Source organism: Pongo pygmaeus, chromosome 16 (genome assembly GCF_028885625.2).
Source record: "Pongo pygmaeus isolate AG05252 chromosome 16, NHGRI_mPonPyg2-v2.0_pri, whole genome shotgun sequence".
NCBI lineage: Eukaryota > Metazoa > Chordata > Mammalia > Primates > Hominidae > Pongo > Pongo pygmaeus.
The window spans coordinates 105,130,814-105,143,237 of record NC_072389.2 but is presented as its reverse complement, the minus strand read 5'-3'; the positions used below and the strand labels follow the sequence as shown (position 1 = coordinate 105,143,237).

The window sequence follows — 12,424 nt, the reverse complement described above, 5'->3', positions numbered from 1 at the left end:
CACCACACCTATTTTTTTTTATTTATATATATTTTTAGAGACAAGTTCTTACTATGTTGCCCAGGCTGGTCTTAAACTTCTGGCCTAAAGCCATCCTCCTGCTTCAGGCTCCCAAGTAGCTGGCATTACAGGTGTAAGCCACCATGCCTGGCTGTGGGAAGTTTTTTGATTACTCATTAATTTAATCTCTTGTTTGGATCTATTTAAAGTTTTTATTTCTTCTTCAGTTTTGATAGTCTATGTCTTTCTAGAAATTTGTCCATGTCATCTAAGTTCCCTAATTTGTTGTCATATGAACTCTTACTTTTATTTCCATAAGATTGGTAGTAATCTTTCATTCCTGACTTTGATAATCTGTCTTCTCTATTTTTTTTCTAGGCTGGCTAAGGGTATGTCAACTTTATTGACTTTTTCTAAGAATCAGCTTTTGGTTTGATTTTCTCTGTTTTTCTTTCTATCCTGTATTTCATTTATTTTGATTCTAATCCATGTTATTTCATTGTTCTGCTTGCTTTAGGTTTAGTTTGCTATTATTTTCTGGTTTCTGAAGGTTTAGAGCTAGGTTATTGATTTGAAGCTTCTAAAAGACATTTATAGCTATACATGGTCCTTTAAGTGATGGTTTAGCTGCATCTCATAAGTTCTGGTAGGTTCTGTTATTTTCATTACTCTCTTAAGGGACTTTGTAATTTCCCTTGTGATTCTTTTCTTTGACCCATTGGTTAAAAGGAGTGTACTGTTTAATTTCCACATTTTTTTAAGTTTCCCAAATTTTCTTCCAATTTTTAATTTCATCCCATTGTGGTCAGAGAATGTGTTTTGTATAATTTCAACTATTAAAGTTATGCCTTCTTGATGGATTGTCCCTTTTATTATGTAATGTCTTTGTCTCTACTAACAATTTTTATCTTAAAGTCTGTTTTGTCTGATGTTATATCCACTCAAGCTTTTTTCTTACAGTTTACATGTGTTTTTTTCATCCTTTTAGTTTCAGCCTACTCATGTCATTGAATCTAAAGTGTTTCTTAGTGGGCAGCATATAGTTGGACCATGATTTTTATCCATTCTACCATCTTTGCTTTTGAGTGTTTAATCCATTTATGCTTAATGCCAATTATTGAGAAGGCAGGGTTCAGTCTGCCATTTTGCTAATTTTTTTCTTTTTTCTTTTTTCAATAGAGACAAGGCCTCACTATGCTGTCCATGCTGGCCTTGAACTCCCAGGCTCAAGCGATCCTCCTGCTTCAGCCTCCCAAAGTGCTGGGATTATAGGCATGAGCCACTGTCACCAGCCTTGTTTTTTTCTATGTCCTTTGTCTTTGTTGTTCCTTTATTCCTCTGTTACTTCCATGTCTTCTTTTGTTAGCAGCTATTTTCTAGTGTACCATTTTCTTTGTTGTAGCTTTTACTATATATTCTCTAGCTATGTTCTTAGTGTTTTCCCTGAGGATTATAACATTTCAATTTATAACAACCTAGTTTGGAATAATGCTAACTTAACTTAAACAGTATAGAAAAATTTTCTTCCTCTGTAAGTCTCTTCCCTCCCCCTTCCTTTGTAATGTTGTCATACAAATTGTTTTTTCACTTTGTGCCCAGATTTTTAATTATTGTTTTATGCAGTTGCTTCAAATCAGACAGGAGGAAAAAAAGTTACCAAAAATGCATTCATACTGCCTTTTATATTTACCAATATAGCTACCTTTACCAATGCTATTTCTTCATGTGCATTTGAGTTACTATTATCTTTTCATTTCAGCCTTTAAGCTCTCTGTTTTTCTTGTAGAGCAGCCTTGCTAATAAATTCTGTTTTTGTTTATCTGGGTATGTCCTAATCATTTCTGAAGGATAGTTTTGCTGGAAATAGAATGCTTATTTGATAGTCATTCACTTTCAGCACTTGGAATATGTCATCCCACTGTTTTCTACACTCCATAGTTTCTGATGAAGATCCCTAGTACGAGTCACTTCTCTCTTTGCTTCCAAGATTCTCTGGTACAGTGTGATTTTGTATCCAGGCATGGATCTCTTGAGTTTATACTACTTAAGGTTCATTGAGCTTCTTGGGTATGTAAATCAATGCTTTTCATCAAATTTCAGTCTTTGGCCATTATTTTTTTTCAAATATTCTACCTCCTTCTCTCCTCTCTTCTGGGACTCCAATTATGCATATATTGGTATGCATGATGGTGTGCCACAGGTCTCTGAGGCTCTATTCATTTTTCTTTATTCTTTTTTCTGTTTCTCGGACTAGATAGAGTTCCTCTCATGAATTTTTCATTTCAGTTATTGTATTTTCAACTTCATGGTTTATATTTGGTTCTTTTAAAATAGTTTTTCATTTTCCATTTAGTGAGACATTTTCATACTTTTAGTTCTTTACACATAATTTTTCTTTAGTTCTCTGAACCTATTTAAAATAGCCAATTTAAAGTCTTCATCTAAAAATCCAATGTCTAGACTTCCTCAGGTGCAGTTTCTATTTTTTATTCCTCCCATGTACAGAACATACTTTCTTCTTTATGTGTCTCATAATTTTTCTGTGGAAAACTGGACGTTTTAAAGAACGATGTGGCAACTCTGGAAATCATACCTACCTTTTTATCTCCTTGCTAAGGGTTTGATGTACTTGCTGGGTTTTTGGCTTGTTTAGTGACTATTCTGAACGAATTCAGTAAAGTCTATATTCTTTATAGTGCATGGATACTGAAGTCTCTGCTAGGGTCGTTTAGTGGTCAGCTAATGATTGGGCAGAAATTTCCCTAAATGCCACTAAGGGAGTTTTCTTACTGTGCTACGTCTCCAAGTCTGTGCTAAGGGCTCTGGGTGCACGTTGAAGCACCCCTTCAACACCGAGTCACGAAGACGACTGGAAGGAAGCTGCCTTTGGCCTCACTTTCTGCTTGTGTGTCAAGGTCAACCTACGGTGACAGCTCAAGATGTTCTTAAGTCTTTCCTGAGCAGGAGTATAACCCTTGGCATATGCAAAGCTCTACACATACACACGACCATCTAAATTCCCAAGAACACCAGAGCTTTTCAAGGTCCCTACGGACATCTCATTCCCAAGCTTTTCCTTTTACATTTTTGGTTAGCCTATTGTCTGCTCCAAGGGTTAGCCACCACTTATTAACCAATGGCCTCTGAGTCTTTCTTGACTGATGTCCCTGGGAAAAAGGCTTTCACACCTGGCAAGCTCCAATCCGGTAAAATAAAGACAGTCTTGCAAATGAGGTCTTCCAGGGACCTGCCTGACAGTTCAAATAATGACAATTCTCTGGGAATGAGGCTTTAAAGGAGTTCTAACCCCATTCTGCCCCCTCTAGTGGCTTCCAGGCTGCTACTTCTCACCTTCATTGTATACTGTTGGTTTTCAAGGATACAACAGAGATGGAAGCGGGAGATAGGAATAGGGCAAGCTAAAACACCACAAAGCTCGTTGTTCATACCGAGATTCAGCCATTTCTCTTGAATAAATACTCCACCATTGACATTCTGAGAATTCACATGTTTCAAGCTCAATTATTCTATAAACTGCAGTAACTGAGAGAGGCAACCAAACTGGATAAAGTATGAGTTTTTAGCCACACTCCAAATGAATGTTGCCATAATTTTTCAGAGGCCTGGATAATCCTTTCATTATGTATCTATTTTAAAAATCTTGGATCATTAAGACTCAAAAATCACAATGAGAAACAAAACCTGACATTCTTTAACACAGGTAGCAAGGATAATCCACACTTGTTGAGTGGAAAAAAACCTGGCTAACCCTTGACAGTCTCTTAATTACATATAGAAATAATCTCCAAATGCTACACCTTCTGCCCAGCCACCACACTCGCTGCCAATAACTTCTGTCTCCAAAGTACAAGGGGACCACACATACAGTCATGCTTCAAAGGCTGTGAAGCAAGCTCTTTTCCTGACTGAGAATGTCAGTCACTTGGTTATGATCAATCCCTTTCCTAGAGACACCGGTATCACTTTCAGATCTATTAGCTGATGACACAAGGAGGTAGCTCCTCACTGTAGGCACAGTGAGACTTGAATGATTTTTTTTTTTTTTGAGATGGAGTCTCGCTCTGTTGCCCAGGGCTGTAGTGTAATGGTGTGATCTCAGCTCACTGCAACCTCTGCCTGCCGGGTTCAAGCAATTCTCCTGCCTCAGCCTCCCGAGTAGCTGAGACTACAGGTGCGCACCACCATGCCTGGCTAATTTTTTGTATTTTTAGTAGAGACGGGGTTTCACTATGCTGGCCAGTCTGGTCTCAAACTCCTGACCTCAGGTGATCTGCCCTCCTCAGCCTCCCAAAGTGCTGGGATTATAGGCGTGAGCCACTGCCGAGACTTGATTTTTAGACAGACATAGAGCTAGTTTCAAAAATACAAACTGTATAAAAACCCCCTTTGTTTGAAGAAAAGGCAAGATATTCACTGAGTTTCTGGGAAAATGTAGGAGAATCTCATTAGGAAAAAGCAGGAGTGAATGAAAACCACAAAAATGAAGGCATAATAAAACGGGCAGGGTAATGTAACAATCCATTTAAAGAAGAGTCTTAAAGAGAGTGTGTTTATGAGTCTGTGAAATGAATTTACATCTCAATTTTTAATTATATCAGGTTGCATTAGTGTTGGTCCAGTTAGAAATCCATGTTCATAAATCATCTTAATCAAAATGTTTTTATTTATGCTGAGACAATGTATTGTGTTTAAGTACTTTATAGCAAAGATTAGAATTTCTGATTTTTCATTCAGGAAAGGGAAACAACTTTACTACTAATAATTTTAAAAATTGGCTTTGAAAGTCCCCAGAGACTACAAAATAGTTACATATTTTAGAGAAAATTATATGCAGAGCCTCATAAGCCAACTGGTATTGAAGCCTTTTTTTTTTCCCTAGACTGTAAAGATTTTAATTCATAATGCTCACGTAAAACAGAAGTGAGATGTACATTACACTAGTCAGACAAGCGGGAGTGTGAAAGGTCTTAGTGAGGCACGGTGACCAAAAGATGTTTAATGTACACCTCACTTTTCCAGAAGAGAAGGGCCAGGTAACAAAGAAGTTCATCACTCTTATCCGTTAGCCAGAGTGGATCCTCCACCCAGGCCAGGGTTCTTTTGAATAGGGATCATTTAATTATTATGTATTTTAAGAGTGTGCTCAAAACACATATTAACTGAAGATGCAGCATTTCATCCACACAATGTTATGTAATTAAGGTTTTTGGTAGGATAACAATTGGACATACTTTAGAACACTGATAGGGTAATCCACTAAAATGGGCCTCTTTTGCACTACATCATAGGAAGGCCTGTGCTCATGAGGCTATCCTGGACTGTAAAATTTATCACTAACCACACAAGAGTTCACTGAAGTAAACTTACCTGAACAGAGATGATACTTTCCAAGTTGCTCACTTTTTTTGCATTACTATTATTGTGTGAAATACTTTTCTACCTAGCATAACTGTTGCTCAAGAAAACAACATATATAATAACTTCAGATTTGCTTTTCTGCAAAGCTTTGGACACAATTCAAATATACAGCATGTAGGCAAATTTTCTCCAGTTGATAACACTCCTTTATAGCATCAAAAGATTAAGAATGACATCGATAAATCCAGCATAAAATTTCCATAATGAACAGCACCAGGGAAACCATTTAAGTTCCACTTCTCATCAATTAAGTTCAGGTGCTGTACCCAAGGATTAAGGTTAAGACTGCCCAAAGGTTGTCTGCCCAGCCCACTGCTGTTGTTTAACACACCGTAGTTCATAATAGGTAGAGAAAGAATGCTTGGATTGTAAGCATCTTTGTAAAACTTCAAACAAGGTAAAACTAATGTATTACCTTACCACAATGAGAATCCTGAATACCAAGTTAGCACATTTCATAGCTCCATTCCATGACATGTGATTGTAGAGGATGAAATAGAAAAATGTAGCAAGACATTTACTGTCACCTAAATGATAGGTAGCAGTCACTTAGGCCTGAAGCACAATTGTGAAGTTTCATGCCACATTTTCACTGGCTAACTTATATACATGTAGAGGTTATGTTAAAACTTCAATTATCCCAAAGGATGAAAGTGTTACATTTCGATACAGATCTTCAGTTCCTATTTTACTATAAGCCTTTGAAACGTTAAGGCTGAATAGACCAAGTTATGAAAAGGGACAAGAGGAAGTAAGAACAGTGCAGATACAGTGGGAACACATGGTAACTTTCTGCCTTCTCCATTCTACGTGGATGGTGTGCTTTCCGGGCAGCAGGTGGTGTGACTGTAAAAAGATCACACATTTGTCAGTAACTATGTAGGATTTTTGGCACTGTTAAGAGCGTAGCATTATAAAGTCAGGGCAGCTAATAAAAATTCCATCAACCAAATTTTTGATAAGTCTGAAGTTTTAAAAAAATAATTTTTCTACCAAGCAAATCCTTGGTTCTCCATTCAGCCCTGCCTTTTAGAAAACTTACATCATTAAAAAACATTTTAAAAAAAGAATCACTTCACAGCAACCAGATGAACATCTGGCAGCAAAGCAACATTAAAATGCCATCCTTTGAAAGGAAGAGCAAATACGTGACTCCTTCATGAAGAGCAGTTCTTTCTGGCAGGGTGGAGGCTCAGAGACTTGCTGTTTATGGACTTTTGCAGAAGTCGAAGGCTGAATTTGGACCTGCTTTTCCTGTATTTTCTCGGTTGCATCTGGGCAGTATGCTAAGTATACAAGAAACGAGGGTCAACATGAATACAATGTTGTGCATCAGGTGACTAAGTAAATGTGCACGGGCTGTACTTTGAATCATCCTGTTAAAAACCAGTAGTGGAAGTAGCTGAAGCCTGTCTTTCACATGTGACAAAAATATTTCAAAGTCAGTATAAATTGAATCATAAACCCATCAAAAAAAGAACACTGAGATCTTATTTCAATGTGTGTTTTCTCCCCCTTTCTCATTGTATGGAAACTGTTTATATTGAGAAAGAAAAAAATCAGATCTTGTAAAGCTTCAAATATTCCTCAAATTCTTCTCATATAAAAAAATCTTATCAGGAAATTTAAAAACTTCAAAAATCATTTTTCTGCAAACACTTTTAAAAAACAAGAAGTGTATTCATTACAATCTACATTTTTGTTTTTAAAATCCCTCACAAAAGTCTGTTGCTACATTGTAGAACGTATAAACAAGGCTGGAACTTTCCAGAGGGTGGGTGCTCTGGGACCCTCACTGAGCCTCCATGGGAGCCTCACTTTGCCGCCAACTCAGGCGCCCCACTAAGACCATTGAGGCCACGGGGTTTGCTGAAACTCCTCAGAAACTGACAAGTTTCCACTGCAGACACTGTGGAGAATACGGTCTCAGGGAAATAACTCTCTGGGAAAAGCAAGGGAGAGGAGAGGAAGCATCATTGAAGGTATGTGTGTTCAAAAGGGAATCTGGCTAGATGATCAAATCACTGTTCTCCAAGGACCTGAAACTTGCTTTAAATTAGATTTGGGGAGGCCCATCAATTTAAATGGTTTGTGTAAAAGACACACTCACATAAAAAGGAAAAACACAGAAGACAAATGGGTCCTTAATTTGGGGGAGGATATATTCCAACTTGGGGGAAGGGTGAAGGCATTTTAGCTCTGAAGCTCAATCATGACATTTCCAGAGAGTTCTGCAGTGCCCCCGCATTGGACAGGACAGGATGGAAGAGTGTGCTGGACTGGCTGGATTCCCCAGTGTCAAGCTGGCAGCGCTCCTGAGGTTCTTGAGTGTTTATCAACTCAGCAGGTCAAAAGTCTGCAGACACTGGGTGGAGCAGCAGTAAGCCACAAAACTAACAGTTGTCTTCCTGGAAGGGGAAAAAGGGAGAGAAGAACACTGTGAGTTCAAGATTAAAGTCTCTGATTCTTTCTGTTGGAAACTTTTTTTCTTTGTTAAAATGGAGGATTAGCCATGGTCAACAAACTGCATAACAGAAATTTAAATTTCCTTTTCAAACTGAGCACTGGAATCAGGTGAAGTATGTACATGTGAATGTACATTTTAATAGCAGCGTTCAGAAGATATACTATCCCTAAAGTAGAAACTAAGAAAGGAAAAAAATAAACCTTTTCCACGTTACATTTTGAACTCTGCTTACTAGAACCAACAGTGCAATCACAGAGTTGAAGTCCATTATAAAAATCATGTAACAGAAAATGTCACCAATTTAGCCAGAACACATATATACCACAGAGCTTAAACAACATAATTTTAAGGAATTTATCCTACAAATGTATGTATACACACAGATTGCTAGTAGAGGTCATTTCAGAATCTGAATAACACAGTTCAAAGGTCTTCCCACATATCAGAGGTTTGGGCACCTTTGTGCAGTGAGTCATGAGCCCCAGGGGGCCTCCGACCCACTCAGGACAGCTACAGCTATTAGATGCCTTGTTTTCCTGCCAGAAGTGCTATCCTCTGGTAGAGGGAGAAGAGTCTCTTGTTGTTTCCATAAGACCCTCTGTGCTGATTGTTTTCTATTTCCTCACCCCCAACACAGTCCGCCTTTCTCTGTGGCCCAGGAAGGGGACCTCTGTAGACTTTACCAGCAAAGCTGCCTCAACTCCAGCTTCTGGTTAGGCCAGCGAGAGGCACCAGCAGGAGGCACCAGCGGGGGCACCAGCAGGGGGCACCAGCAGGGGGCTGAAGGGCAGGAAGAAGGAAGGTTGAGTATTTCCACCCCACTTCCTCTCTACCCCTGGGACTGGAGCTCCTATCAGGCAGGCCCCCTTTTCCACCTCTGGTTCTCGCCAGGCTCCAGGGCTCCCTTTGCCCTTCAGGCCCAAGGATTAAGCATGGTAAGGGCTTCCTACTGCTGTGAGTCCCTGTGTGCCTCAATATCCTTCTGGGTGCTCTGCACCCTGCCCAAACTTCAGCCAATTGTCCTTCTTCATTAATTTCTCTTCAAAGTCTCAGCCAAATGTGCATTTTGTTTTCCAGCCCTGATGAATATAGAATGTGTTATGAGAAGTGGCCCAATGAAGCAGCTCATCCAAGTGAGATTCTGAGGTTGGGCTGGAGAGTACATGAATGGCTTTCTCACTAGAGAGAAGTGGGACCCTGCTAATCTGTAGCATGTGGTGGCATCACGGTTACTCAAATATCACTGGAACAGAAGGTAACAGGAGGGCAAGGCACTGGGAAAGTAAGTGGCTGTGGCACTTGATTGCTATGGCATCATGGTGATTCCAAGTTTGTGGGGTGAGATGGCTTCTTTTGACTGTGCTGAAGAGATTCCGAAAAGAACGATAAGCTTAGTGCCTTGAGATCTCAACTCAAGGCATGGGCAGAGAATCAGAAAGTTTTTATGGTGGCTTTAAATGAATCTTTATTTTATGAAGCTGCAAGGGACATGGCTGAGGCTAAATGTAGAGGTTTCAGGATCACATACCAGATAAAGATATATTTATGCTAAGTCTCTTATGCTAAGGTAAAAGGTGCTTTTGGGAAAGAGTGGGAACTTGAGACTTGATATGGGAGCCTCTAGACAGGCACAAATCTAAGAGCCTTGACTCTCTAGCATCTCTAAACATTTCTTCATATCAGAAACAGACCTTTCCACCTTCTACGAAAACTACCATTCCCTTGGGTAAAAATGTTTCAATGGCTTCCCCTGGGGTGGTTACCTAAAAACTTTTCAGGACCCACCACCATCAATACTCATTGCCTCTAGGGCCAAAAAGGGTAAAATCCTAGCATGATCCAGAGATCATTGCAAGGTCTACTCCTGAAGGAAATCACATACACACCGATGGAGTTGCAGGATCTTGTCAAATTATATTAGCAGGAACCTGGAGGGCACACATGGAAACGGATTCTAAGTACATTAGCCAGCAAGAATGAATGTAAGATTGGATCAGGCCAACAGGGGTACTTCACCTATACCTCAGAATATGATACATTAAGCACCTGGGAATGGTTAACAGAAGCCTTGACTCATTGGAGGCCAACAGCTGATGAGACAGCTATGCTAGACTCCCCTTGCAGATTCTAGAGGGAGGATACATGGGAATGCAGAGGACCCAAGGTGGCGGACCCTGCTCAGCCACCTCCTGAAAAATCTCCAGGAGGGCCAAGAAGTCTTTTTCTTCCCTAAGGCTAAATGTATTTGCAAGGGAGAATACAAACTGGAAGTAGCAAGCACCCTTGATGCCTTAATACATGATTATCAGAGGTGAGAGAGAAAAATCCTGCAAGAGTTCACATGCCTACTACATCAGTGCAGTTTCAAATGGAAAAGAAGAGTTGTATCCAGAACTGCCCGCTACAGAGAAACAGATACACACTTGGTGGATCCCTCTGGATTTTGGGTGAAAATATATTTCGGTGGAACTTCTGGTTCTGCCAAGATGGGGTAGGTCCCATTCTTCCCAGGTCTTCCCCCCACACCTGAAATACTCTGGACAAAATACAACAAATAAGCACAGGCAAGCTCTGAAAGGGAGAATGAAGGCAGACAGCCTAGGGACAGTGGGACTTGAGGAACAACGCAGTGCTGGCAAGTTCCCTGGGTACCTTATTGCCCTCTATATCTTAAATAGGATGCTGTAGAAGCCTCCAGTCCACAACCAGTAACAGGCACAGATGCAATTGGCTCCAAGTAAAGCCCATGCCCCCAAGCCAAAGGCCAGGGACAGGAAAATCTACAGAGACAGAAAGTAGATAAGCCTAGGGCTAGGTATGATGGGGACAGAGGGACAGGGGCAAGAGCTAAATGTTCAGGGTTTCCGTATGGGTGAGAAAATGTTCTGAAATGGATTAGGGTGAGGGTTGCACATATCACTGAATGTAGCATATCGCTGAATGTACTAAGAAACACTGAATTGTATACTTTAAACGGGTGAAATTGTATGATATGTGAATTATCTCAATAAAGCTGTTAAGAAATAAGAGAGATGAAAAGAGAAATAGATAAATCCATAAATAGAATTGGGGACTTAATACCTTACTCTCAGCAACTGATATACTAGATAGAAAATTAGTGTAAGTATAGAAAAACTGAACAACACAATAAATTAAAAATCTGACATATACAGAACACTATCCAACAGCAGCAGAATCTACGTTGTTTTTTTCAAATGCCCATGGACCATATACCAAGTCACAGCTGAGATTTGCCCACCTGGACAGAGCTGCTAGAGCCATAAACTGGTAGGAACACTTAAATGGGAATGTTTACAAAATCTGGGCATAAAACCACACCTTAAAAAATTTAAAAGATATCATACAAATTATGTTATCAAACTACAATGGAATTAAACTAGAAATCAATAAAAGATAGCTGGAAAATTCCTAAATATTTGGAAATTAAACAACTTAATTCTAAATATCTAGGTGAAAGAAGAAATCTGAAGAGAAATAAAACAAATTTTCGGCAGTTCCAAGATGGCCGAATAGGAACAGCTCCAGTCTACAGCTCCCAGCGTGACAGACGCAGAAGATGGGTGATTTCTGCATTTCCAACTGAGCAAACGGCACGCCAGGAGATTACATCCCATGCCCGGCTGGGAGGGTCCCATGCCCACGGAGCCTCGCTCATTGCTAGCACAGCAGTCTGAGATCGATCTGCAAGGCAGCAGCGAGGCTGGGGTAGGGGCGCCTGCCATTGCTGAGGCTTGAATAGGTAAACAAAGCAGCCAGGAAGCTCGAACTGGGTGGAGCCCACCACAGCTCAAGGAGGCCTGCCTGCCTCTGTAGACTCCACCTCTCGGGGCAGGGCATAGCCGAACAAAAGGCAGCAGAAACCTCTGCAGACTTAAATGTCCCTGTCTGACAGCTTTGAAGTGAGTAATGGTTCTCTCAGCACAGAGTTTGAGATCTGAGAACAGACAGACTGCCCCCTCAAGTGGGTCCCTGACCCCTGAGTACCCTAACTGGGAGGCACCCTCCAGTCGGGGAAGACTGACACCTCACACAGCTGGGTACCCCTCTGAGATGAGGCTTCCAGAGGAATGATCAGGCAGCAACATTTGCTATTCAGCAATATTCGCTGTTCTGCAGCCTCTGCTGCTGATACCCAGGCAAACAGGGTCTGCAGTGGACCTCCAGCAAACTCCAACAGACCTGCAGCTGAGGGTCCTGACTGTTAGAAGAAAACTAACAGAAAGGACATCCACACCAAAACCCCACTGTAAGTCACCATCATCAAAGACCAAAGGTAGATAAAACCACAAAGATGGGGAAAAAACAGAGCAGAAAAGCTGAAAACTCTAAAAATCAGAGCGCCTCTCCCCCTGCAAAGGAATGCAGCTCCTCGCCAGCAACAGAACAAAGCTGGATGAAGAATGACTTTGACGAGTTGAGAGAAGAAGGCTTCAGAAGATCAAACTTCTCCAAGCTAAAGGAGGAAGTTCGAACCCATCGCAAAGAAGCTAAAAACCT

At 40.5% G+C, this 12,424-nt stretch overlaps 1 protein-coding gene across 10 annotated transcripts in view; it reads right to left on the bottom strand.

The window, feature by feature from the left end:
• Positions 1 to 7,580: 7,580 nt before the first annotated feature.
• LRRC28 (leucine rich repeat containing 28) overlaps positions 7,581 to 12,424 on the bottom strand; it is a 136,231-nt gene continuing 131,387 nt past the window's right edge. For all 10 annotated transcript variants that reach the window (XM_054450756.2, XM_054450755.2, XM_063653027.1 and 7 more), the window contains one exon: positions 7,581 to 7,847. In XM_054450756.2, the coding sequence (XP_054306731.1) occupies positions 7,775 to 7,847 (73 nt within the window). In that variant the 3' untranslated portion in view covers positions 7,581 to 7,774. The remainder of the gene's footprint in view (positions 7,848 to 12,424) is intronic.